At 46.0% G+C, this 27990-nt stretch overlaps 1 protein-coding gene across 3 annotated transcripts in view; it reads right to left on the bottom strand.

Moving 5' to 3' along the window:
* The window catches only part of Cd38 (CD38 molecule), a 55966-nt gene extending 30143 nt beyond the window's left edge, over positions 1-25823 (bottom strand). For 2 of the 3 annotated variants that reach the window (XR_010040850.1, XM_063230138.1), the window contains exons 1-7: positions 25412-25823; positions 15602-15731; positions 13950-14082; positions 10633-10715; positions 7125-7198; positions 3802-3894; positions 3363-3448 (exon numbers count right to left, since the gene is read on the bottom strand). Coding sequence is in view for 2 of the 3 variants with exons in the window: in XM_063230138.1 (XP_063086208.1) it covers positions 3363-3448; positions 3802-3894; positions 7125-7198; positions 10633-10715; positions 13950-14082; positions 15602-15731; positions 25412-25659 (847 nt within the window). In the remaining variant the exon portion in view is untranslated. The remainder of the gene's footprint in view (positions 1-3362; positions 3449-3801; positions 3895-7124; positions 7199-10632; positions 10716-13949; positions 14083-15601; positions 15732-25411) is intronic. The other variant, XM_005001535.4, reaches the window with a different exon arrangement.
* Positions 25824-27990: the final 2167 nt, after the last annotated feature.

A 27990-nucleotide genomic window follows, 5' to 3' on the forward strand; every position in this document is an offset into this window, starting at 1 on the left:
TTTTTTAAATTACAAGTATTGAAAACAAGAAGTGTGGCCCTATTTAGTTTTGTTTCATTTGCAAAGCCACAGAAATAAGCACCAAGAAGCAGTGTCAGATGGTAACAGGTGGCCATCAGGAAGGGATTCTGACTCCTGTGTGTCACAGACCGATGTCAGCAACCTCAGCTGATGACCAAGAGCCGGAAGAAGCCACCCCTGGAACCTAGGATACCCACAGTCTCTATTGATGATTTGCTTTCTCTTCTCCAGAAACTTCTGGAAGAATTGCTGAGGCAAAGGACAAGAAGCAGCATAGGGTGATGGGTCCTGCAAGAAGCTTTTGGAAGCCATTGTCAGAGGAGCATGGTTTTTGTTTTGTTTTGTTTTTTGGAGGAAGTTGAAATTTGGTTTGATTTGGCTTAGTTTAGCTTGGTTTTGTTTGATTAGGTTTTGCTTTTGCATTACTAGGGGTTCAATCCAAGGACTTTGCATGAAGCTGCTTCCCCTATTTTTCTCTTCTCTTCTCTTCTCTTCTCTTTTCTCTTTTCTCTTCTCTTCTTCTCTTCTCTTCTCTTCTCTTCTCTTCTCTTCTGTCCTCTTTTTTTCTCTTCCCTTTCCATTCCATTCCCTTCATTCTCCCTTCCTCCATTCTCCTTTCCTCTCCTCTTCTACTTTGAAACAGAGTGTCACTAAGTCACCCAGGCATGGTGACAGACACATAACTTGCAATCTTACCTCATCTTCGCAGGGCGTGGGTTTATAGGCGTGCACCACCATGCTGGGCTACCCAACTTCTTTTGCATAGAACAAACTCGAGATAAGTACCACCAGGTAAAAGAGTATCCTTTCCATGACACAATACAAAGAGCCACAGCGTCCAAGTAGCAGAGTGGCTGCTGCTAATCAGCTAGGGTGGATGGGTAGCAGGGGAGGTGTTCGTTACATTGCAGTTAAAGCTCATTTGGCCACATGTGAGGAAGAATAGAACCTTAGAAGCAGCAACTTCTGTGAGGAACAAGTGTCAGCAGCTGCCCTTGGGATGGGCCATCTCGGGATCACCTGGAGCCAGTTGTCTCAATGAGTTGGGCTCCATGGCTGTAAGTGCACGGTCTCACCATCCCACCAGTATGGTCACCTGGGACTCCCCACATGACTTCATTCCAGGCAGAGAGAGCATCTCTTCCTTAAGGAACTCTCCCTCCCAAGGAGAAGGAGACTCTTGGGCCACTTAGGACTTTTGTAGCTATTTTTACCTTACATTAAATGAAGAGAATACAATTGTGTGTGATTATAGTTTCTGACATATTGGGTGCTCCCTCTCCATGAATCTGAAAATATTCACATCCAACATTCTAAGAAGACATGCACCTCTCATATGCTGGGTATATTTTGAGGGATGGACCCAAGGTATATTGTAAAGTAACAGAAGAATTAGTGCACTCCTGAAGAGGGATATTTGGTGCTGTTTTGGGTGTCTTTCTTTCTTTCTTCTTCTTCTTTTTTTTTTTTTTTTTGTATCCCACTAGTGGACATTAACATGCTGATATTTGCTGTTTTTATGGGGAACCCCCAAACTGTTCCCTCTATTCATTCCCTGTTTAACACTTATATTAATAAACTTTGTGTGTATTTTATCAGGAGAGTGTGTAAGTAAAGAGAGGAAAGTTCCTAAAGGAACTGTCAAATATGAGTAGTGTTTCTCTGGGTAGTGGGATTCTTTAAGGGTAGCATCAGTACCACCAGGAAATCTAATCTATGTACATGTAATTACACTTCCGTTTGTTCATTGAATTCTCATACCTAGGCAGCCAGATGAAAGGTTTCAAGTAGGGTGGAGATTTGGGATAGAGAGATTGAAATTACCAGACTACAATCTATGCACACATCTGTAACATTCACTTTAGGCTCCCTAGAGACAAATACCTGTCCCCGAAAGCAGCACAACTCACAAGTGCCCCTACAGATCATCGCTTCATGCCACCACGGAGGCCAAAAGAGTCACGCGAAATACAACAGTCCTCTTGGTCGGAGAAAACAAGCAGTGATGTTAACAGATCCCCACAACTAAGGCCACAAGTTCTGGTGCTCCGAATGCCAAGAGTCGGCTTGGGAAGGAGCCACTGTCTGTCCAGGCCTCTGTTCCTCTATGTTCTTCCCAGACAGCGAATGAGCTCACCTGAGCATCAGTGAAGGTGGTCAGTGGGGTTTAATGTATAAGTTTCTGGCCATTAATGTTTAATGCAGGAAAAAGAAGACTCAGTGAGCGAGACCCTTCACTCTCCAGTCTTCTGGGCTCTGAGTGCTCTGTATCCTCCATGAAAAACGACTTGGGGTAACTCACACTGACAGCCCCCTCTACAGTTCCTCCCTGGCTCATCCTGCCTTCCCATCTAACGGCTGTAACTTGTGAGTGTGATTTTCTGGCAGTTTCCAGGCAGCAGCCAGCTGAGTGTTGGAGCATTTGGAAAACATGAGTCATTAGTGAGAGATCCTTGCATCTCTCCTTCTGCCTTAGTGATACAGTTGATGGCTTGAGAAGACAGAAAAGATACTCTAGCAGTTCTGCTTCCACATTCTTTGAAGAATTTTTCTGCATATATTACATTTGTTCTTTCACTATACATAGAGGAAGCTCCAAAGATGCTTCTAGCCATGTGTCCCCACCTATATTCTTGGCCAAAAGTACTTAGAAATGAATGTCGGGCTGGGTTCAACATGTAACATGGAACAAAGAAAGCAAAAGAGAGACAGACAGACAGATAGACAGACAGGGAGAACAAAACCAAGAGAGAAGAAAAAGAAAGATGAAAAAAGAAGAGGTCCTGGTTTTGAAAACAGAGTTACAGGTGACTTTTAAAAACATATACTGTAACTGTCTGTAATTTTAAATATTTTTGTAAGAATTTTTATCTCTTTGTTATTTAAAAAAGGCAATTGTTAATAGACTGCCACAGAACAACTTACCAAGTATTAGGCGTCTACACCCAGATCGTGCTAAAGAGGCCTGCTTATGCCAAGTTGCAAGGATTTCCCAAGGTGGGAGATCAGTCTTGGCCAAACACACCTCTGCTCCCCTGAAATCCAGAAAACACACTGGCCCTGGGCATGGCCGTTCTCTCTGGAAACCAGCAGACAGGCCCTTAAAGGCCAAGTCAGACTCAGGAGAGGGTCTATGCTGGGGGTTGGCAGTGGGGGAGAGTGTGATGGGGAGAAGGTGGCCGGATGAAGTCCCCTGGCTAGGAAAACTTCTGAGCCAGGCTTGGCAAAGGGACAGAGATCACCATCAAGGCCCAAGAGGCAGCCCAGCTGAGAGGAGATTAGGAAAGGTCAGATGCGTACAGAGGGCAATGTAGCTGTTTCTTCACAAAGAAAGCAGTTACCTGCAGTATCCTTGCAGTGAAATTTGATTTTCTGTGCCTCCACAATTGACTTCAGTTCTCTGAGGGAGGAACTTTCGCATAACTCCCTGGGGAAGAAACAAGATGTCAAAATAGCAATATGTGGCAAATGACTCCTGTGGCTGCTTAGTTTCCTCATCAGAGGAGGCCCTAGGCAAAGCCCTGGGGTGGAAAGGGGGAGCACAAGTCCATACTGAAGAGCTTTTGGGTCAGCAGGGAGAGGAAGGTGGGAGCCGGTTAGATGCCCATTGTGGAGATAAAACTAAGAGGTTCCTTGGGGTGAGCTCAATGTAAAGTACCATTCGTCTCCTGAGCCGGAGTCTGTTTAGTGAATATGCGCCCACCATCTTCTTCTGAGAGAGCATTGTTTTGTGGGCTAACTCCTAAAAATGTTTCCTGGGTCTGCAGGAATAAGATTTACCTGTAGGTTTGTCCGATGTCGTGAATCACCCAGGCCTGTAATTTATTGACTTTCTTTGGATCAAAATGAAAAACTTCCACACTTCCAAAAACGCTAAAATAGAACAGACAAAGAGTATTCTCAACCCCAAATTTTAGTTTAGGGGCAACTATACCTCTTGTCAAAGACCAGCAGGTGAGGCTAGACTCTTTGGTCAGACTTACACTTTGGAATTGGCCTACTTACCTTAGAGTGTCACCTTTTCCCTCTCAACACAATCTTGAATTAACAAAGATTTTCTTTTTTTTTTCTTTTCTTTTTTTTTTTTTTTTTTTGCCAGTTGAGACAGTGTAGTGAAATTGGTACAGAATTTCACAACAGGTTACCAGGATAACAGCAATAGGTATCAGAGTATATCTTGTTATCATCACATTAGTTGTTCTCTCAATCACATATAGCAAAATAAAATGAAGTATAGAACACTATAGAACTTATCAAAACAGAATATTGAATAGAACAGTACCATTAATCAGACTAAAGCAGAACTGTAATAAAAATATTTGCTTTCAAAAAGATGGTAAAAGCAAATCCCCTTATTTGTTATATTGCATATGGTCAGCTTCCCAAGAAGTGCTCAGATCTCTGGTTCCCATTTGCTAAAGGGGGAAGTGGGATGTTTGACTCTAAGCCCGTGCACCAGTAGGCTCACTACTGCTTAACAGGGAGACAGGCTGATTGCTTGGTTTCCCAGCATCCTAAGTTCCAACATGGCGTGGATCTCAGGAGATGCAGGTGGTTCTCCCCCTGGGGCTGCTGCAGCCTGCCACACCACAGCTGCTTACCAGGGAGGTGAACTGCTTGCTTGGTTTCCCAGTGTCCTAAGTTCCAATATGGAGTGGATCTCAGGAGATGCTGGCTCTTCCCCTGGAGGGGCTGCAGCCTGCCACAAAACTGTGTTTAGTTTTTGGAGATTTCAGTCCATACTCAGTTGGTTCCAAGGCAGACTGGCACAGCAGCAGCAAACAGCAAGCCTTAACAAAGACTTTCAAGATAAGATTTTTAATCTGCACACTGAGTTTTTAAATACTTGCTACTTGTGATGGTTCATCTTGATTGTCAAATTGACTGGCATGAGTGATGCCTCGGAGATCTGTAAGACACACTTCTGGATGTGTGCAGGCGAGTCATGGGACTGCGAGCTTGGGACTGTATCGGACTCGTGGCTCATTCTTCTCCAGCTTTCTTGCTATTTCACTCTTCTTCCGGACTGCTGTGGGCTGAGCTGCTTTCCTCTGCATTGTCCTCCCATCACAATGCCTTTGCCTTGGAGCCAGCCCACCATAGAAGGAATCCTTTGGAACTATGAGCTAATACAAACCTTTGTTTCATTTAAGTTGACTTTCTCAGGGATTTGGTCACAGCAACAAAAAGGTGACTAATACTCAAAGGGATTCACAGATCAGTAGATGAAGATCTCCAGCAAGGTAGTTAGAATGAAGAAGTCTCAACCCTTCACTACCTGGTGAGTTAATTGGGACCAGAACTGCCCCCAGGTGATTCCCACACTCACCAGACTCCAAGAAGCCCACGATTTTCTCTGACCTCATTTCTAAACTCCCACTTGTTTTTCACAGCTGTGTCCTTCCTGTCTCAGAATGTAGATCCTAATATCTGAGTATAAAATCCTTGAATGCTAATGCTTTCACCCAAAAGACCACTGAAGATGAAGGTCAGAAGATGGCCCAAGAGCAAATATTTCTTTGTGGATTAAATATTAAATTCACAAAGCACACAGGGTACCTACAGGGCCCAGGACAAGTCCATATATGCTCCATCTCTCAGTCCATCAACCCTATCAGGAAAAAGTTAGAGAACAAGGACAACAGACAATCAATGTGATAAAAACTGTAGATAGAGGAGGAGCTCAGAGAATGAAGGCAAGAGTGCGGCTGGTTCCATGACGAGGATTAAATGAGAGATGAATCACTGACCTTCTCTGAATGGTGTCTGTGTCAGGCAGAGCTCAGCACTTTTCACTAACATCATCTCATGGAACCCTATCACCATTGCCTCTTCTGGTTCATATGCTGGGGTTTGGAGTTAGCACTGTCTAACACAATACAGATCATATGTAAAGATGTCTGGAATCTTTTTTTTTTCAGTACTGGGCATTGAATCGAGGGTCTTCACACTTAACCACTCCCAGCCCTCTCCTCTTCTTTCTTTTTTCCTTTTTTGAGACAGGTCCTCACTAAGCAGCCCCTGCTGGGCTCCAGTTTGAAATCCTTCTGACTAAACCTCCTAAGAACCTGGGATTCCGCCTCGCTGAAATACCTGTACAAAGATGAAGAAGGTGAAGAGCCTAGCACAGTTTGGGATGTTCCCAGTATTAATTTTACTGCTGAACTGGGATACAAACTTTCTTGAAGATAGAAGAGGCAGGACAGTTATTCATGGATGGGAAGAATCGGGAGCAGTCATGAGAACAGCATAAACTCAGGTGGAGGATGGATGTGTCAGTGTAACAAAAGAGAAAGCTGAGAAAATTACACCAAGCCTGCAGTTGTGACCGTTCATTGTGATGTGTCTGCTTGACCTGAGTAGGACCCACACAGCAGATTAGGAAAGGCTTGGAGGTGTCTGTGGCTGGATGACATGCAGACCAAGGAGGGGAAGCTGGCTCCTGATGAGGGTGGCATCAGCCAGGAGGCTTGTAGACTGGGTGGAATAAAACAAAGGAAAGAAGTCTCCCCCTTTTCCTCTGGAAGAGCTTCAGTCTTTGCTGTCACCTGTGGACATAGTTTTCCACTTCTTTAAAGCTTTCAGCCCACATTCTTCAGCCTTCCAATATAGACCTTGAAACTTTCAAACACAGACTCACACCAGTAACCCTGAGGTGAGCTTCCAGGGCTTCACTGGCTCCTCTGTCTCTGCAGCACATGGACGGCCATTCTGGAGTCTTCCACCACTGATGACCACTGGGACTCTTCACCTCTTGAGCCTGTAAGCCTACCTAATCAATCCTTGGTATAACTGTACTTGTACTGTATAATGATTCTGTTCCTCTGAGAGCCCTAACTAATACAGAAGCCAAGAGTAATACCTGCAAACAGTGTCACAGCCATTAGGAGAATTAGAGGATTTTAGATAAAGATAAAGATAAAGGAGAAAACATAAAAGCACTGACCCAGAAAGACAAACTTTATAAAACTTTTTTTTGCCTTTATATCCCATATCTATATTATTGATGTGAAATATGAAAAGTATATATTTTCTCTAGGGATGAAATACTTAACAGGGAAATACCAAAGCACTTGCAAATAGGGACTGAAAGAAATAAGTACCTTTTTTTACTGAATGGTTCATCTAAGGACCCGTTGAGCACCACATGGACCTCACCACAGGCAGACTCTGCAAACTTAAAAGAAAGAAATGCTCACCATTCCTCAGTAAGTTATCCTAGAAACCCTTTCCATGAAGATGCCTCTCCAATGATGCTTACAATTAGCTCATCTAAGAAAGAGCATCCTCTAGAGAATTGGCACAGCAATGCCAATGTCTAAAGAGCTGTGTTCCAAAGCACTGGAGCAATTGTGCTTCAAAACATGAGAGTCCTTGAAGCAGTTGCTCCAATATATAAGTGTCCCAACAATGAAGTTCAGTGGCATTGTTCACAGGGTTGCTACATTCAGAGAAGGAAGTCCAAGAGAGGAAAAGTGGTATCTTTAAAGGAGGAAAATGAAGGTACTTTCCTAGCACCATGGACAGCAAACACTGAATTTAATTTAACATAAACAAAATGGACAATTCATGATCAAGGAAATGGGAACATTATGGAAATGGAGACGGGCAAGAGTAGGTGACCATGAAGCCTGAACAGGCGCTAAGAGAAAAGGAAAATGGATGAACAAATGAATGAATGAATGAATGGGTGAGTGAATGAGTGAGTGAATACAGTCGAGCAAGGAGTTTTATTTCCTCATGCAACATTTAGCTGAAATCTTTGCTAAGCACTGGAAGAAACAAAATGAACAAGGAAAAACCATCTAGAGTTTCCTCCCGGAGACACACCAGGACTGCTGTGTGGGAGACTGCCCAGCTGCACTCTCCTGGGAAACAAAGCCCCTTGCCGCCATCTTTCCCTGATCCCTCCTTCAGCCCTACCCACTGAGATATGCAGAGATGAATGCATTATACCAGATGTTCCCTTAATTGGCTAAAAGAATGTGATCAAGTCTCTCTGGCTGAGAAACCAACGTGTCTCATTACAGCCCATGCGTGAGAATTGTGCACCCTGCTGAAAACTGGAATGGGGGCTCCAGCAAGAGCTTCTGAGATTCTAAGGTTAAGACATGAGATGACTTCTCAGCTGAGGTCCTGGAACTCACGAAAGAATTATACCTTCCTTTCTGTTACATTGAGAATTGGAGGCCTTTGTGCCTAGTACAAAATTGTGCTTCTCATTATAGCCAATGCTTTCAAAGTTTCTCTTCCCTACCCATCTGCCTCGACCTCCACTCACCTCCCTGACTGATACCAATAAAAGCCATGAGCTTTTGGAGTTGTAGCCTTTTGTTTTACAGAGAATATTGGTCAGCCCAGATCCATTCAGCTGAAGAGCATTCTCCCTTTGTCTTTTGCATCTGTGTGCCATGTTGCCAGGTGGGAGACCTGAACCCTCTGCATGGAGTTTTGTGGTACTCCTGGAGCACACTTAGGCTACCTTCTCTGAATCCTAACAACCTCCCATGTCTCCACATTATTAACTGTACATCATTGTAATGATAAGCTAACGCACTTTGGCTATCAGTAGTAACAGTTTCATGAGAACTGAGATCCCGGTTTTCCTGCTCACCTTCACAGCCTTGAGTGGCATGTCCTTCATATATGGCATGATTGACTGACCAAGAGAAATCAAAGGAAGGAAAAAATGGAGGAAAGAGAGTAGGTCAAGAGTAAGCAAGGTGTCAGAGAACCTGTGGTAGAGACCAGGAAAGAGCAGGCAAAAACCTTGGAAGGCACAAAGGCCACATCCCAAAGGAGGAACACACTTGCAGCAAGCATAGGCTGAGGCCGCAGTGAGTGGAGGGCAATGTAATGTGAGCAAGTTATTTTTTCTGAGGAAGAGGTTGTTATTATTTGTCATACAGGCAATTGAAGTCAGAGAGTTTGCATCAACCTACATCCCCAGTTTTTAAAATTTTTTTCCTTCTTATTTTCAGACAGGATCTTTCTAAGTCTTAAATTGCCCAGGCTGGGCTCACACCTGTAATCCTCCTGTCTCAGCCTCCCAAAATGCTGAGATTACAGGCTTACACCACCATACTCAGCTGAATCGACCACAGTTTCAACTCCCAGGCTATCTGCTCTTCTCACCTTTTCCTGAATCCCCTTGAGGTACTTTAGTTTGGTACCAAAAGGGAGTTAAAGAAAATCAAACCTTCCATTTAAAAGATAAAGCAAATAAACAAACTCTGTAAACAAAGTCAAAGAGCACTGCTTTGGAACAGGCAGACTTTGCTCCGTATTAGCCCCTGAACTTGATTGAGTCATTTAACCTGAGAATCCTGGTTTCTTCACCATTACTGTGTGGATTTGCTCCTGCTTACACTGCCATTTGGGAGGAATACATGGGAGTGACTTAGAGACGACATCTCATGGCTTGTCACACAGGAAATGCATCAAATGTGATGCACAGTTTAGCCATGCCGTGCATTCATCTTCCTACCTGCCCCCGTCTGCAAGCTGGAAGCTTGTAGCTTCCAGCTTGACCCACTGTGATAGCATGATCGGATAGGGTCTTAGGAAGGGATTAGGCCATGAGTGTTCTGCTCAAACGAATAGGACTGGTGTCCTTATAGAAAGGCTCAAGAGAACCAGCTGGGCATTTTTACCCTCCTGCCTTCTGCCATGTGGGGGCAGAGCAGCAGGCACTATCTTGGAACCAGAGGGCAGCCTTCACTACTCATCCAGCCTGCTGGGTTCTAACCTTGGACTTCCCTGTCTGCGGATTATGAGGAATCTGTGTCTCACCCGTGCCCAGATATTTTATTACAGCAGCACAAATGGGCTGAATGATAATCACTTACATACATAATGTTGTACTTGCCCTACCTGCCCCCTCAGTTATCTATTTAAAACCTTGTACTTCGTGTTTTTTACTTTTTCTTCTTTTACTTCTTTTCATTTCTTTCTTAAATCTTTTTCATGCTTTTCCCCCCAATCTACTTACAAAGAAGTTTTCCTTTGATCATTTCCAAAGAAGCAACTTACAAGGGAAATAAATATATACTGGTAGTTTCAAGTGAAGACAGATAATGTGTGAAAGAGGTGGCATTTTTTTCTCTCAAATTGTGGTTCTGAGTTAGATAAGTGGGAATAAACTCCCAGATCTAGGTGGGCACATTTTAGACTGCTTATGTTACAGACAGCAATGCCATCTGAGAAAGACGTGATACCCATAGGACTTACTTCATAGCATTCTTGTGGGGATGAAAGCTTTCCATTTATGTAAAGAACTGGGCACACAGTAAATAACCTATAAATGTAGACTAATAATGCTATTCAATGAATCTAATCATTCTATATCAAAGGATTGAAGCTGCCCTAACTTCCAGGCAGCCACAGCCAAAGTAACAGGTAAGAGCCTTGATTTTGCAACTGAAGCCTATGGACTCTTCACAAGCACCATAGTACCGAATGTGAAAATCTGCCTGCATGTGCTTGCAAACTTTTTCTCAGGAAAGAATCTTGCAGTCTTCTCATGCCTAAAGTGATCTGTGATCCATTTACTGGGTGCCATCTTCAAGGTCTATGTCTCACCAGTCTAGAACTGTATTGTTTGTTGCTTACCTTTTGGGAAATCGCCTTCCAGAACGCTGAGACAGCTGTATTTTTGCAATCACTCCAACGTGGGCAATTTTCATAGTTCAATTCTAAAAGATACAGTTGATAGAAAATACTGAAAGTACCAAAGAGCTATCAGAAGCCCCATTCTTCCCTGGATTGTCTATCACAACGGCATCATTTTCCAACAGTATCATTGCCTAGATAGAGACCGGGAAGGGACAAGTCTCAGTGCAATTTAACTACTGTGCCCCGAATCTCTTCCAAATTCTTACCTTTCTCTCCAGATCCCAGGTTGCAATACAGCAGTAGGTTTGAGTCATCATTCTTGGAAATGGCAGCAAGAGCTCACCCAACAGAGAGAAACCCCTACCCTTATCCCTGAGTCCAGGAAGACTCGGAGGTAAAACTGGCAAAAACACTTCTCTCCTGCACAGCTCTCTCTGGAGAGTTTCCTCCCTGACTCTCTGAGTCCTCACCTCCTTGGGCTCAGGTGACCTTTGCAGCTTACTACACTGGTGTCCAGCAAGAGAGGCTCATCCCCCAATGGAGGGTAAATATAGAGCATCAAAACGGATTCTGTGTTTCTTCCTTCAAGGGGATTTTTACCGTTTAGATCTAGATGGTCCCCTAAAGCCTCATGGGCTCATAGAGAGGGCCCAGGGAGGTGACTGGATTATGGAGGAGAGGCACTCATTGTTGGATTACCCACTGATGAGTTTAGCTCAAGAACATTCTGGGTAAGATCTTGTGCGAGGAAGTGGGTGACTTGGGAAAAGAACCAGGAAGTTCTATTCCCCCCCCCCTTTCTCTGTCTCACTATCTCTCTCTCTCTTTGTCTCTGTTTAGGTCTCTCTCTCTCTGGTTACGACCACCATGCCATGCACAGTTCTTTCTGGCCCTGCCTCTCTGTACCCCAGGAATTCAGTGACCAACCCTAGGAATTTAGATATTACCTTACAGGCAAAGGAGACTTTCTAGGTTTTAGGGGGAAGTGCTTACAATCATAGCTTCATTTTAAGAAGATCACTATGGTCATCAGAGGGAGGGTGACTAAAGAGGTAAAGGTGAACAGCAAGAACACTATGATATTCCTTGCAAGAATGGAGGGGACTCAGGCAGCAGTAATGGGAAAGAAAAGATTAATTATTGGGCAAACAGATTAGGCTGGTGAATGATTGGCTATAAAGGGTAAGAAAAGGAAAAATATGACCATAAAAATGGTGACTACAAGAAGAGGTCACTGCTATTAGCTTAAGTGCAGTAAGCACTTCACTATGTACATGTGCATCAAAACATCACCCTACACACCTTAAATACACTTACTTTCAGCTTAAAATCAACTTTGAAAAGAAGAAAAGACTGTACCACATGTCTTCCCAACACTCTGGAGGCTAAGGCAGGAGATCACTGTGCATTCCAGGCCAGCTACCAAGTGAGTTCAAGGCCAATTGGAACTGCATAGTGCAAACCTGTCTAAAAAAAAAAAAAAAAAAAAAAGAAAGAAAGAAAGAAAGAAAGAAAGAGAGAGAGAGAGATAGGGAAGGAGGAAAACTAATCCAAAATTCTTAAAATTATGTCCCAGAACTATGTGGCATAGAATGAAATAATAAACAGCCAAGGAGGGTATTCCCTGGAGGAAGAAAGAGGAAGGGTGAGAGAGAGACAGAGACAGAGAGAAGGAGGGACAAAGGGAGGAAGAACAGGAGAACAGATGACAATAGGGCAGAACCTGAGAACAGCTCGCCTCATCTCAGTATTATCAAGAAGCAGTAGGATTTGAATGTGGCTTGCCTCCCCCACCGCAAACCCTGCGCTGAGGTTTAATCCCCCAATGTAACTGTGCTGAAGCAATGAAACTTCAAGAAGCCTTTCAGGCCATGAGGGTCACCCCTGGTAAACGGACTCACCACTGTCCACCATGCCGTGAGGTGACATGGGCCCTGACCAGGCACAGTCACTCAGTTTCACCCCTGGAACTGTGAACCGGGATCCATCTCTTCCTTCTGTATCTATGTCCTGTCCTGGAAACTTTGCCAGACCAATGCAAATAAGCCCATTTATAGACTTGATCAGAGTGTAAATTGCTACCACCCTTTAAATGAGAGTACAACGGTTTCCATCACAAATTGTTGAAAAGCTACTGTTTGCACAGTGATATAGAGGTCAGGAGTGGTAGACTTCAAGGTGATCACTTTTTAAAATTTTAATTTTGTTAGCACATGTTTATTGTACACTTCTTTTATTTTATGCATTTCTGTACTATTCAAGATTTTATAAAAATAAGCAGGATTCCTGTTTATCATAGAAAATAATGAAAAATATAGAGCGGAGTGTAGTGGCAAAGCCTGTAATCCCAGCACTAAGAGGCTGAGGCAGGAGGATCACAATGAATCAGAAGCTAGCCTGGCTACTGTCATGGTTGATGTGTTCTGCCAACTTGAGAAGTTCAGAAGTTTAAACAAGTGGCTCGGCACAGGGTCAGGGGCCTTGCTTAGTAAACATCCTCAGCTTGTGTAAGAGGTGGGAGGAAGAGGTCTGTCCCTCCCCCCTTCCATTCTTGTTGACTTTTGCTCTATTCTGCTGCCAGGAAGTGTTGCTCCTTAGTCATGCCAGCCTGCCGTGGAGCCAGCTGATTGTGGACTGAAACCTCCACAACCTGTGAGCTAAATATACCTTTCCCTCTTTAACTGTGGGTGTCAGGTATTTTGTTTCAGCAACAAGGGAGAAGTAACTAAAGGCTACATAGTGAGTTCAAGGCCAGCCTGAACTACATATCAAGACCCCATAGCAAATAAAAAAAATAAAAAGAAGAAAGAAAATAAGATAAATATTTGCACTAATCAAAAACACTAAAAATAAGAATAAAAATAACATAAATAAAAATACTCCTCATATCAAAATAAAAAGGAAAGAGAAAAGCAAAGTCGGGCTCTGGGGGGCTTTGTGGAGGGAGAACACCTTTCTGAGGGAGGTACTCTGGTTCTTCCTGTGTTAGACAAGGCCACACAGAGTCTAAAGCCACACACTGGGGCCCCTGTGGCCGCTGTGGCTTCCGTGGGACACAACATTGGTCTGGAGGCCTCGTGAATTCTTTGGTCCCGAATGATACCCATATATGGAGCAAAATCCTAAGAATCTGAAGTGCTCAGAAAAGGGACTCGGGCCAGGGTGACCCTGGACTCCCTAGAAGGTTAGGGTTTTGCTAGGCAGCTCTCTTCCCACGGGGCACAGCTGGTGTCAGTGGCCCACAGCTTTCCCACCATATGGGTCTCTTGGGGGCCCCCTGGCAAGGCTCCTTCCCTGAACGCCCAGGTCCTCACCAGCAGAGCTGCTGTTTCCACACCAGTTCAGGTTGTCGGCCATGTGGCCCAGCAGTGTGTCCTCCAGCCTGAACATGTCATGCACCTTGGCAAATTGATACGCCAGCTCCTTCGTCTTGCTCCAGAACAGGCTCTGGGGAAGAGCAATGCAGCTTCAGTCAGAGAAGGCAGCCACGCTGTCAGAGAACATCACACACAGCAAAGGTAAAGACTGATCTGAGCTAAGTGCATTCTGTGAGAAGCAGTGAGGAAGACAGAGCGTGTATGTGCTCATGCGTGTGTGTGCACGCACATGTGCACCTTCTAGGTCACAATGTAAAGTGCATTTAGTGTTCTAGGTTGTAATCAAGAAACCCTAGAAGCCACTGAACAAAACTATACAATTAATGTAGCATAAAATCACCTCTGGAAGAGGCGTTAGGGAGCTCCAATGTTCCTCAAGTTCAGTTATCTGCGCAAAGTGTTGCCTATGTGCTGTTTCCTGGGAGATTTGCTCTTTGATTCTTGAAAAGCTCCATAATCCTTTCCACCTTCCCCATGTGTCCCTAACACCACCAAAAAAAAAAAAAAAAAATCTAGGAAGATCTTTTTCCATTCTTTCCTCAAAGGCACAGGCAGTGGCACTGCAGGATGACCTGCCTCCTGAATCAGTCTATCCATGAGGCAGAGGGTGTGGCTCACAGCATGGGCCTCGAGGTTACGCCCTGTGTGGATGTCACCCAGTGCCACCACTTTTTAGCTGTTTGACCAAAGCACTGTGGAGCCTCATTTTGTACCTGAGAGCTGCCAGGGACTCCCAGGTGGCTGGGCAGGCTCAGTGAGGTCCTGCAAGTAAATCACGCAGCACCGCACAGGCAGAGTTACTATTTGCCAAGCTCTTTGCACAGAGCAGCATGTTTGGGGTCCTGATGACTCCATCTCACAGCAGCACAGGAAGAGAGTTCATTATGCCTTTGTGAATGGGCTTAAGGGCTTCACAGGAACAGTCCTGGACACCCAGGAAATTGGGCGACTCTGGAGAAGCTGCTCTCCATGCTGTGCCCTTCCCTGCATAACCAGTGCATCTGAACCCAAGCTCCTGTGTCTGCAGGTCTTGTTCTGTGTACATTTCCAGCCTGCCACAATTGGGCAGTTGCCGGCCCTCTGAACTCCACTTTATCACTGGTGACACAGGAGTTTTCACAAGTGGCTCATCTGTCCCACAGAGCAGCCATGTGGCCTTAGAACCTAGCAGGAGAGTAAGCTGTAAGGGTAGGGCTGCAAATACGAGTTGACGTGGTTACTATTCATTTCCTTCTGTTCTGAGTGTCAGGGCAAAGTTCTCCTGTAAATGAAGTCAGGCTGCTCTTGTTTCTCCGTGTGCGGGGGGTGGGGGCGTGGGGGGGGGTAGTTGGTGTTAGGAGCGCTTCCCGATTTGGGGCCAATTTTCCTTTATTCTCCCCTTGGCTCGACCTTGCCTTCCCTCCCCACAGGTCTCAAACCCTGATGATATCCTCGTTCCTTCATGGCCCCAATAGCTCTCTCCCTAACGCCCACTTCCATGTGATAATACCTGAATTTCCATCTTCCCTGATCCCACTCAAAACCTGTCCCCTGTCCTCTTCCCACTGGCTTTTCTGCCCAGTTTCAGGCGTAAGACCTTGACCGCTTACTTTGTTGCAGGGCACTGTTTGTTTGACCAAGCGAACTAATGGTTCATAGTCTTCTTTTGTAACACTGCAGGGATTCTTTGATATAAATGCATTTTTGAATGCATCCCGTATTTCGGGACAGTCTTCACGTCTGTGGGGTAAAATGTGGAAAACAAAATTAAACAGAGCTGGATATTTAAAATAGTGAGTTGAGTGTTACAATGTGTGCCTGTAATCCCAGCACTTGGGAGGCTGAGGCAGGAGGATGACCTTGCCTTCCAGGACAGCTTGAGCTACATAGTGAATTGAAGGCTAGCCCGAACTGCATAATGAAATACTGTCTCAAAAAACCAAAAAGTATGGGGCTAGGGAATTGTTTTGGTGGCATAGGTGACTGCCTGGCAAGTGCCTGGTGGTGAGTTTGATCCCCAGTACCAAAAAAACAAAAAGTAAAATTAGGTAGTATTTACTGAGCACTTACTATACTATGTGCCAAGAAATTTATAGTTGTTTGTGGTGCTGGGGGTGTGTCTTAGTTACTTTTTATTCATTGCTGAGACAAAATACCTGAAGCCCAAAGCTGGGAAAGGAAAGGTTCATTTCTTACAGTTTTTGGAGGTTTCAGTCCATACTCAGTTGGCTCCAATGCAGGGAGGCATGGCAGAGCCGCAGTTCAAGGCGGCTGCAAACAGCAAGCAGGAAACAGGCAAAAGAGCAAGACACACCTTCTTCCTGCCATTACATTACATCGTGGCTCCACCCCTATGTGAATGTAGCACTGACACCATCAATCCAAGCACTAGACAATGAACCAATCACAGAGGCACAATGCAAACTCATGACCATGACAGGTGGAACTCATCAAAACCTCACACACCTCCAAATTATTTTTATGCCTCTTAGGTACTTAAACCCTTTTTTAAGAAACATTATCTTAAGAAGAGTTCCTGAAATTCCAATCTAAAAATGTAAGAGAAAAGAAATCTAAGAGAGTTTCTTCCTTAGGAAGAGCAGAATCCAAAGCATTGCAAGGATCTGTTACTTGGTTCTGGCTTCTTTATGCAGTCTAGGATTGCAGCCTCCTGCATGCCTCAAGTGAAGAGCAAAGCAGGGAGTGGTGTGAAGTGTGGAGGAAGGCTTTGTGAAGCTTTCCTGCACCCACAGAATAAACACTTCCCTCTCCATGAGCACATCAGCCTTTTCACTGACTTAAACACCTTGAATCTGAAAGGAGCTAGGCCTTCGGTGGACAGAGATGGGAGCAGACCTTCCTGATTCAAGACACAGGGCAGAGTGAGAGGCACTCCTGCAAGGTCAATATCAGAGTTTTCTTAGCTCGCTCTGTTACAAAATGGGAAGTCTCAGTCCTGAGAGCTCAGGGCTGCTGCTTAGGAGGGGACTGCTGGGGACAGCTGTCAATGCAGCAGATGCTGCTGGGGGCTCATCCTGTACCCAGAGCTGATTCCCCACCTGAACTGCAGTGCTGCTGAATACTGTCCTATCCTGAGGGCCCAAGTGCAGGCCCCAATCGGGGACCGGCTAGAGAGCAGCAGAAAGATCACAGTGCTGTGACCACATCAGCACAGGAGTGGGGCAGCCAGTAGGACCTGGAATTCTCCAGTAAGTTTAATTGACCCTGTTGGGTAACTGCCGGTGAGGACACTGATCTAACCAAGCTTTCATTTCACGGGGGAAGGACACTGGAAATTCAGAGGGGGAGGCTGGCCCAGGGGGGACAGGTGACCAGTCATTCCACGGTTCTACTGAACTCTTCAATCCAGAAGGAGCTCTTGCAAGTGACCTGTGCCTCCAGCACCTCCCTACTTATGGTTACCTGCTTATGGCTGGTTAGTCAATAGTCACCAATGACGCGTCACTGCAATGACTAGAACCACAGCCATTAGCATTTTCCAGGGTCGCTCTTAAGCAGGTACTTACCAAGTGTTGTAACCCAAAACAAGGCCCAAGATACTGTTCAGAAAGAAAGGCAAGTCATCTTAAAATTATTTTATTTTAGCTGGCACCAGAGACACACTCTGCCATTGGAATCTGCAGAGCTGTGCAACCAGGTTAGGTTACCAGGGGTTTTTAAAAATCAAGACAGTAAGGAGGGGGAGAGAGGGGAGTTAATCTCCGCAAAAATGTTTTACAACCAGGGCCAGTGGGTCCCGGGACCGAGTGTTTTACAATCAGTGGTCAGCAAATATTTTACAATCCAGGGTCAGTGGGTTGTGGGACCAAATTGCTGTTCTGGAAAGGGATAATTTATAAGAAACAAGAGTTGAAACACAGGTCAGGGTAACAGCGCTTACAGAACAAGATAGCGACGCTAAAGCAGGTCATGACACCAGGCATTTTGCAGGCATTTCATTGCATTCTAGCCACACAGACATATCCTTATCATCTCAGTTTTACTCACAACCTCAGAAAATCAATGTCTTTCCCAAGAACCCACTACTGGAACCCTAGCCAGACCTCACACCTTGAGCTGTCCATGTCTGGAATCCATGTTTTCAAATCCTTAACCAGACAGCTTACCACAAGGCCTCCACAGAGAGCTTCCAAAAACAGGGCTGAGTCGCCTAAGATGTTTTTACAGGAACATTATTTTTCATGACCAGCTTTTTGCCACAGCCACTGACCCAGCCACCATGACGAAACCAGATAGTGACCAGGACATCAAAGTAGAGTGGATGCAATGGAGCAGAGGAATGGGAAGATAATTTTTAATATCAGTGAGACCTCTTTGAGAACTATTCTTTACTCATGAGACCATAAAACCTTTCCTAGTTGTTATCTTTATTAGTACATGTTTGCAGCACACGGTTGCATTACTGTGGGTACATAACATAACCTGGTTCTTCTTTCTTCTCCCTCTCACGCTCTCCATCCCTCTTCCCTCCATCTCTTGATCCTCTTTTCTTTTGCAGAAGACTGATCTCCCTGTTTCCTATTATATATCTTTTATTTTGCTCCTCAATTTATTTACACCCTGAATTTCTTGTGTAAGGAAAGAACACGCAATGTTTAATCTTATATGTCTGTTTTATCTTACTTAACAAGATAGTCTTTTCCTATGATAGTCCATTTTCCTATGAATGACTGGGGTATGCCACTCTCTGTGGCAGAGCAGTGCTCCCGTGGGTATAAGCACCATGTTTTCTTTACCACTAACTGGTGATTGAAATATAGGTCGCTTCCCAGTCCACACTTTAGTGTTCCCCCCAAAGCAAGCAAGCAAACAAACAGAACTGTCTCCTCTTATCCCCACTCCACAGGTAAATTATTCTGCTTCCTCTTATTTCCCATAGGGCTTGCCTGCCCATGCCTTGCGGGTGGAACTCTAATCACATTACACCTTTTAAAAAGTGTGGGCTTTTCTAACATGAGGATTCGTAGTTTTAAGTGTTTCTGCAGAGGAAGAAGTGGGACACAGAGCCCACTTTTCTACTTTCAAGAGTTTAGAATCTGGAGAACACAAAGTAAAAACTATCTTGGCCTAAGTAAACAGAAATACTGCCTTCTCTTGTCCCCTGTCCATTCCACTCACAGTGTCAACTGCAATGGGCCATTGTTAAGTGCACAGCTCAGGGAGGTTACATGCGTCCACTTTGTTCTGTAACCCATCTCCAGAACACTTTCTTTTATACAAGGAAACTCTGTGGCCATTACACAGTGAGTGTCCATCTTTCCTGTGTCCACCCACTGCCAGCCACAGTTCCACTCTCTCTTCCTATCAGCTTGATTAAAGTATCTCACAAGTGGGATCCTTCTGTGTTTCTGCAGCTGGCTGATTGCACTTTAGCACAATGCTCTCCAGGGATGTTCGTGCTGCGCTACACGTCAGAATTTCTTCCCTTCCCAAGGCTGCACGCGATTCCCTTGTGAGTCTCCAGCACACTTGGGTCATCTGTCCATCAGTCAGTGGCCACTTGCATTGTTTCCTCCACTCACTCTTTTACGCACATTTATGGAGGGCTGACTGTGAGCCTCCCGACGTGCTCAGAGCTGTAAACACATACTTTCTCATTGCTGTACTTGGGCTGTGGCAAAGAGCACTGCAAAGAGATGGATCGTCAGTGAAAGGGGAGGGGACCAAGAGATGGAGGGAAGAGAGAGTCAGGAGAATAAAAGGGCTGAAATGTGTTATGCACAGGTGCCAGCTCCTCAGCATGAGTGGAATCTTCATTGACTCCAAATATGTGCAAATAGAAACAAAAGAGTTTTTAAGACTATTAGAGCACCAGAGACTTGCCTTGGGGCCTAAAACTTGAAAACAACAAATATTAATGGACCATTTTTTTTTTCCTACAGAGGACAAAAACAAGATTTTTAAAAATCTTTTTTAAAATGTCGGCCAGCATCACCTTTGGAAAAAGAGCTTTCTTCATTGGCCTCCCCTGCCCCATGAGCCCCAGAGCATTCTGCTCTACTCTCACAGGTGTGGAACCACGCACATTCACAACCACCGCAGTCTGCTCAGCACTTTCTAGCCTCGCTTGGGGTTGGATTCCCGAGTGTCTGGAAGTGCAGTCAGCAAAGAGGACAGTTTCATCGAGTGTCTCCACTGCTGGTTTTACAGTCAGAGCCTTTGGAGAATGTGTTTATACAGAACCTGGAATAGCCAGGGAATGTTTATTTATCACTAAATGAAAAAAAATCTGAAGCTAAACCTACAGAAAGTAGGAAACCGTGAACCCCCCCCAACTGTTAATCAGTTGCCTCTGTGAAGAGGAATAAAAGGGAATGTCCACTTTTACCTCACATTTTTACTTATAGTATTGCTTATTTATGATACTAAGTAAAGTTAAAATCTTTATAAAATTACAATTACTATGATGAAAAACAGTTTATAAAACTGAACATAAAAGCTGGGTGTGGAAGATGGCAGAGTGTTACACAGAAAAAAAAGAGCCACTCTGAGAGTTGCTGTGCAGGCTCTGGAATACAGCAAGTCAGGGAAGCCAAGGAGGAAAGTGTGTGTGTTGGACCCAGGGGAAGAGAGGAAGACAAAGAGCGAAGGCTTGGGGCTTTAGGGCAATGGCACAACAGCCTGCCTGGCCAGCGCTAGGTCAGGAGTTTGATTCCCAGTATCAAAAAACAAACAAACAAGCAAATAACAACAGCAACAACAAAAACACAGGAAAGTGAGAAGCACAAATGTCCTAACTACTCAGTGTGATGAGAACTGAAAATGCTCTCACTGTCGCACTGCCTCCTTCCTCGGCTGTTAGTTTTAGTGCAGAATAAAAACAGGGGGTGAAAATCCAATAGTGGGAACCACTAACCTTTCTAGGGACACTCATCCATCTTGCCCATTCCACAGGCTTTCAACTAGAAAGCCTTTCCTTCTAGAAGTTTCCTTCTAGAACTTTCCTTCTACAAGATTCTACTACCACAGCTGCATTGTCCTGGACATCCTGGCAGCACCCCAAGCCCCACAGGGCCCAAATCAGTTTATTGGCCCATGAATTCCTCTCCACCTGTCCACAGATTACTCAGGTTGAGAGCTGACCGCCCTTTCATAACCAGAGCATCCCCAAGCTCCACTTTCAGACAGGTGGATTAAAGCTGTCTGGCCACGGGCTCTGGTCCCAGAACCCCTGAAGGAAAGGCGGGGTGGAGGAAGCTTGAAAATCATCCCCTAAGCTTTGAGAAGACATGGCATGTACAGTTTTGCCCATAGCTCTGAGGAAGCCCACAGCCTGACAGGAATCCTGCAGGGATCAGGGCACCACTCCATGGTTCCAAAGGAAAACCTTGCTGGGATTCCCTCCTGCCCTGCCCTGTCCTGCCTTGTCCTGTCCTGTCCTGTCCTGTCTGTGTGAAATGGTCCCACTTCTACTCTTGTGAGAAGACCCAGGTCACACTCTGTCAGCAGTAGGATCCTTCCCAAGCTCCCTCTGCCTTTAGAAAGTGTCACAAACTGCTCAGCCTATTGTCTCCTGCAGTGGCCTCTTATCTGTCCCCAAGCTTCTCCAAACAGGGAGGCGGTCCTCAGCCACTACCTTGCTGAATCCTATCTCAAGAAAAAGACTTCAGACAAGTCCACTTTCCTGAAAACCTCCTGACTCCCCAGCCCGCAGGTGATGCCCCTTCTGCACCGACACAACACCATGCAGGCGCCACACACTCTGCCATGTGCAGTGGGCCGCTGGCTATGTCTAACATGGCCCTGTGGATTCCAGGAAACCACTCTGCCCGGGTCTCCTGCCTGCCAGGATTTTCCAGTTGCCACGCTGCATAGCAATATAAACCAATATATTGCATAGCAATATAAACCAGCTGTGGCCCCTCCACAGCTGCAGATCATGCAGCCCTGCAGCGTTTGGTACTCGGGCTGGTCCTCCCCACCTCCCACTCCAGACAGACCCAGACCTGTGGCTTCTTTTCCTCCCACCATTCCTAGTGCTGGCACCAGAGGGGCGGTAAATCCTCCCTCAGAGTCTGTGGGCATTTGTGTACAAATGAATTTCACGGAGTTGACTTTCACATACTGTGTGTGTCATCAAGACGGGAGGTTTGGGGAAGTAAAGCAGCCTGGGAATTTTGAAGAGGAAGGAGAAGCAAAACGGAAAGAGAATCAATAGTTGTGATATGAAAATAAAGGATCCAGAGAAGTCAGTCAGCTTGGGCACAGAAGGGATGGGCAGAAGATGGGGAAGATGGTTTATCTGGCCAAGTTCATTCCCCAGGTGACAACAGGCCTGAGTGACACTGTGTGGAACAGGCCACCTGGTGGATCTGGGCCACCCCGCAGACTTCTAAAAGACAATCAGTGATGGCTGCTTTAAGTCACTAAATTTCAGGGCACTGGCTCATTGTGCAAAAGTAGAAAATGCTATCTGGAAGGCAGGAACTGCACAACAAATCCTAAAACAAATGCATGACAGTGAACCTGCATCATCAACTTGTCAAATCCCAGGTACCTAAACACTAATTACTCATTTCTGGCTGTTGATTTAAAAATATTTTTTAGACAAGAGTCACACTTAAATCAAGAGATCTCATGTGTACCACATCATCGTCTGTGTTCTGGGGCGAGCCGATTCTAATCAGTGGAAGGCCTTCAGAAAAAGACTGAAATCTCTGTGTGACTCCAGACTGGTAAAAAAAAAAAAAAAAAAAAAAGTCTGAAATCCAGGACCCAAGCTGCAACATCAGCTCTGCCCGGGTCTCCTGCCTGCCAGGATTTTCCAGTTGCCACGCTGCATAGCAATATAAACCAAGCCTCATCCCTCCCCATACATGTATTGTTTCTTTTCTTCTGGATGCCCTGACTACCCACCCTGTGACCTGAGCACTGAGACTGGGTGGTAGACAGAAGAAGGGAAGTCTCAGGAGACGGTGAGTGCAGGCTGGAGGGAGCAGCAGACCACCAGCCTGGAGTGCGGCAGGGCAGCAGCCCACCTCACGTGACCTGTAGTAACGTAGTCACCTGCTCTAATGGAGGTGTAAACACTCCTCATGGGTTGGGAGGTCTGGCTAAGCAGACTTCCACGGAGAATGCTGAAAGGGCCTGCTCATTTCCTAGCTGTGTAGGGTGAGGTATAAGAAGAAAAAAGGGAAAACCCTTGATTTGTTTAAAGCAGAATAAAGAGCAAACATTTCCAAGTTGGAATTTGCTGAGTGTAAAATAAAAGTTGAAGGTGGTAGCGCATGCCTATAATCCCGACACTTTGGGAGACCGAGGCAGGAGGAGCACAAGTGCTAGCCCAAAGTGAGCAACTTAGCAACTGAGTGAGACCTGGTCACCAAAACATACAAAAGCTGGGATGTAGTTTAGTGTGGAAGTCCTGCGTTCAATCCCCCGTACTGACCAAAACAGAGGAAAAAATAAGAAAACTGTCAGTCCTCAGCTTTCCTGGTAAAAGACTATCGATAAGAAATGATCTCAAGGTCATCATCAAATCCAGGAATCTACCAATCAAACATGGTCCTAGAGTGAAATTCCAGGAAAGGGGCTATAAGATAATGTGCTTGATGACATTATCTAAAATATATGAAGAACTCTCACAGAAACAAGGAAATGTATAACTCTATAGAAATGGCCACGTGTCTGAACAAGAACATCACAAAAAAGTATAATAGCTGATAAAAGCACACAAGATGCTTAGGCTCTCTGCAGAAAAATTGGAAGACACTTTTCTCATACCTAAACAAGTTGAAAATATTTAAGAATGAAGAGATTACTGGAACACACATCCTCTGATACGTTGATGTCAGTGTGTGCAATGGAATAGCTATTTTAGGGGGAATTTGGAAATTTTGTAAATGGAAAAAATTAAAATTGAAAGTGAAAGTGTTGACCCAACAACAGCCTTAGAAATGCATCCTCCAGCACCATCCCCATGAGAATGTAAAGGCACAGAGACCAAGATGTTCTCAGGGCTGCTCTCTACCAGCAGAAAGAGCTGCATAAGAATGGGGGATTCATCACGCTTTCTGTGACTTTATTGGTTCACAACGCAATAGGTCCTCAACATGGATTTGGCTGAAAGAATGAGAGATTTAAAGAATGGGAAACAACTAATTTTCTCTAAGCTGAAAACGGTCCCATCTTCTCCTATGGAGTATTAAGAGATGCTGAAAGGAAAAAGTGGGTCAGTAAGTACCAAATGAAAGATTCGTGATCAAGCCTTAAGCTTTATAGATCATTTAAAAAATGACACCATAAGTGCTGCTGCTAGAGGGCTGATTTGCTCAGTGGACACAAGCCATTCACTGCCAATGACCTTGGTCTGGACTTAGTACAGAAAGCTGTCTGCGTGCTACATTTCCAAAGCAGGACATTGACAGGTTATGGTAAGAAGATTCCTCCTCCTACTCCCCACAATTGGTCCACGTGGGAGAAGGCTATGGCGAACACTTCCGTTTACAGTTGAGAACACTAGGGCACAGGTAAACTTAGGAACTCTTGCAAGGTCACACAGTGAGGTCACCAAACTGTGAACCTGAGTGCTGAGACTCAGAGCAGAGGAGCTAAAGCCACCCCGGGATAAGGCCTCTACTTGCTCTGATCAAAACCTGTTCACTCCAGATTCCTTAGTCCAGAAGTTACCCAGGCTGGGGCTTGTGAGCCTCCTGCCTCAGCCTTTCAAAGGACTGCTTTTTAAGAGCCCTTTCAAGTTGGATTTCACACTGCACGGCAGAGCGTAGCCTGAAAGAGTGCCAAGTCTAGTTTCTCTTTCAGTTAAGCATTCGGTTAACTGTTAGGAAACGCCCAGCTGGACCCTGAAACCCTTGGAGCTGAACAGTCTGCAAGCCCTGCCTTTGCTTCATGCCTGGCTGCTGAGCAGAGCGCGGGCTGCAGTAGCGGGTCTTGGCCTCTGGGCGCTGTGGCAATTGGGGTCCAGGCGTTTTTGCACCATTTAGCACCATGCACTCTCACAGCTCCCCTGCTGGCCTTCCCAGCCTCGCCTGCTTTCTGCACATCTTTAAAGCTGAGTCCCACCGGGTAGACCGGCGCTTGGGACAGAAGTGGGTGAGAGGGATCTCCTCCGCTGAGCGGCAGCATTCTACACCTCAGAACAGCTGCGGTTCTGTTAACAGTCGCCAGCGCTTGGGGGCGTGCAAGACGCAGAGCAGAGGATGTTGTGTAAATTAACCTAGGACTTCCCTGCCTGGGGCCCTGCAGACACCGGCCACCTCACCGCAGGCTTGCATGCCGCCTCAGCGGGTGTCCTGGAGCGCCCTCTCTACCAGCCTTCCACCCTGCGGCAGGATTGGGAGGGGGACGGTGACTGGGACGGGGCGAGGACCTAGACAGGGAAAGGGACCGGGACGGGACGCACACATCCAGCGCTACCGGCTGTTCGCATCCCGGCTCACCTGAGGTCCGGCTGTCCACGCTGCTGCGTGTAGTTGTCACACCGGCTCAGGACGATGTGGAACAGGTTGCGCGTGCTGCCGGGTCCATTCCACACCACGGGCTTCCGGGCCAACTTCAGGGTTACGACTACGATCACCGGGATGGCGATCAGGACAAGGAGACCAAGGCAGAGGAGGACCCAGCATTTCTTAGAGATCCGGCAGCAGGGTTCATCCCCGGACACTGGGCTGAATTCGTAGTTGGCCATGAGACTAAAGCAGAAGGCAGTGTGGCTGGCCGGGGCTAAGACAAGGGAAGGGAGGCAACAGGAGGCTGGGCAGGAGGAGAGGAGAGCACTGACCTCTCTCAGGCAAAACCTCCCCCTTTCCTCTCAGTTGCTTTTCTTTGCTTCCCTTCCCACCCCCACTTCCGTTTCAAAGTTTCAGTGGGACACTGGGCCAATAAGGGTTGAAAGAGCTTAAAAGACACCACCTTCCTCCAGACCATCACTTTCAGTGCTTTGAGGGGCTCAGATCCCTGTCACCATGGGGGAGGGGGGAGCACTGCCTGGAGCCCTCCCAGGTGCCCCAGTAACAGCCTGGTCCTGCACTCTGGCCTCATTAGCTTTGCAGTTTACACTCCAGCCACTGCCCAGGGAGCTGGAAAGGCTGCGGGCTCTGTGCCAGCGTCCACACAGTACCTTCTCTCTAGGAAGGGTCGCCCTGTGTCTGCAGGTGCCTGCTCAGCTCCTAATGGCCCAACTTAAGTTGGAGTCCCGTGAGTCACATCCTTGGGGTGGCATAACTCTGAATTCAGACCCAGCCCAGCTAATTTAATCTCTGCCTTCAAATGTGAAGCAGAGATTGGTGGCCTGTGGGCTTCCCAGGGTTTTAGGACCCTCTGGGTTCATGTTTCCCAGAGGTTGACACACTGCCTGGCCATACTCAGTGGTCTCTAACTTGTTACTATCCAGGTTTTCCAGGGCTCTAGAAGAAGTGCAGCTCCTTGGACTGTGGAATGAGTTCAGAAGAGGGTTAGAGTTAGAGTTTAGGAATCCAAGGGCTTGCCCCTGGCTGTGGTTTCCCAACAGAATGTCTGTGACACTTCATCAGAGACCTGAGTCACATGAGTGGTCAGAGCACAGGATTTCTACAGGATAAATGATTTCCAGGCAGAGGGAAGTGCAGATTTAACTCTGCTGCCTGGCAAACTACTGAGTAGATAAATAGGTGGAGCCTATCTCCCCGGATACCGCCTTCCAGGGGCCCCTGCAAGCTGTTTGACCTGTGCCAGCAGCAAGCAGGACACTGTCACTAGACTAGAGAGAGCATGGAGACAATGAGAGCTTCTGAAGGGATCCTGAGGCCAGATCACTATGGCTCGATAGGAAAGGAAGCAAACATGTTGGGGTTGTTTTGGACAATGTACTTTATTTTTAACCCATTCAGGTCTCAATCTGGTATAACACTCTCAAGTTTCAATCTGCCTCGCTATGGAGAATACAAAGCAATATAACATAGAGAGCTCTGCAGTGCAACACAGGGACCTTGGCAATGAAGTGCGGTATTCAGGGATGGGGAGGTTCCTATGACTTTGTGGAGGAGTGACCAAGGCAGCAAAGAACAAAAGCAGAATTGTGGATGTAGTTTGAAAGTAGAGGGTGCAGGATTTGCTGGTGAACTGGGTGTTGAGTTTGTTAGCAGGAGAGAAGTGAAAAGTGACTCCCAGATTTTGGATCTGGGTAACTGATCAAAGGAAGGACAGCATTGCTAGGCAGAGAGATAGGAAAATTGGGAACAAAGTGGATTTGATTTGGGGGGAGCATAAATGGAGATTTTGCGGGCATCATGGCAGGAGGTATTTGCACACAGTGCAAACTTGCTCTTTAGGACCAAGAACAGGAATAGGATCCTGTGGAGATTATGGGCAGACAGAGAAGAAAAATTCCAGAGACTCAACCTAGGAGCATTCTGGACTAAAGATCAGAGAGATCTGGGCGAGGTTGGGAGCTAAGATAAGAGAAACGGTGGCCTGAATGTCACCAGAAAGATTGGCCAACAGTACCAGTGTAAGGAGCAAGGAGACAAGCCCACTCAGAGGGGGGTCCATGAGTAAGCTGTGCGTGCGTGCGTGCGTGTGTGTGTGTGTGTGTGTGTGTGTGTGTGCAAAGGTAGTCTGTCCAATAGAGTAAGGACATGGTTGGAAGACTCTGGGAACTCAGGGGAGAATATTGTGTCCTGAGGTGAGACATCTAAGAGCTTATCTGTAGGATGCCTCACTAGAAAGGAAGCAGCTGACAAGGAAGGGCAGGAGGAAGTGTGGAGAGCAAAGGCTCTCTGTGTAGAGGAGAGGAATCCTAGGTCAGTGATGGCGGGGTGGGTGCTTGGTAGTCCACAGAAGAAAGATGGAGAAGATGGCTTTAAGGGCTTAGCATGCTTGGTTATGGTAACATGCAGACACTGCCTTCCAATTGCTTCTCAGTGAAGAGACCTGCCCTCTCCTGAGGTGAGCAGGGCACTGAGGGGACAGGGCAGAAGCTGGGAAAGAGCTCCGACTCTAGAATGAAAAGGAAAGTCATGGTGTGTTCCTAGGAGGTCAG

The sequence above is a fragment of the Cavia porcellus genome, unplaced genomic scaffold (genome assembly GCF_034190915.1).
Source record: "Cavia porcellus strain 051 isolate PalLab524CR breed Dunkin Hartley unplaced genomic scaffold, mCavPor4.1 scaffold_18, whole genome shotgun sequence".
Lineage (NCBI taxonomy): Eukaryota > Metazoa > Chordata > Mammalia > Rodentia > Caviidae > Cavia > Cavia porcellus.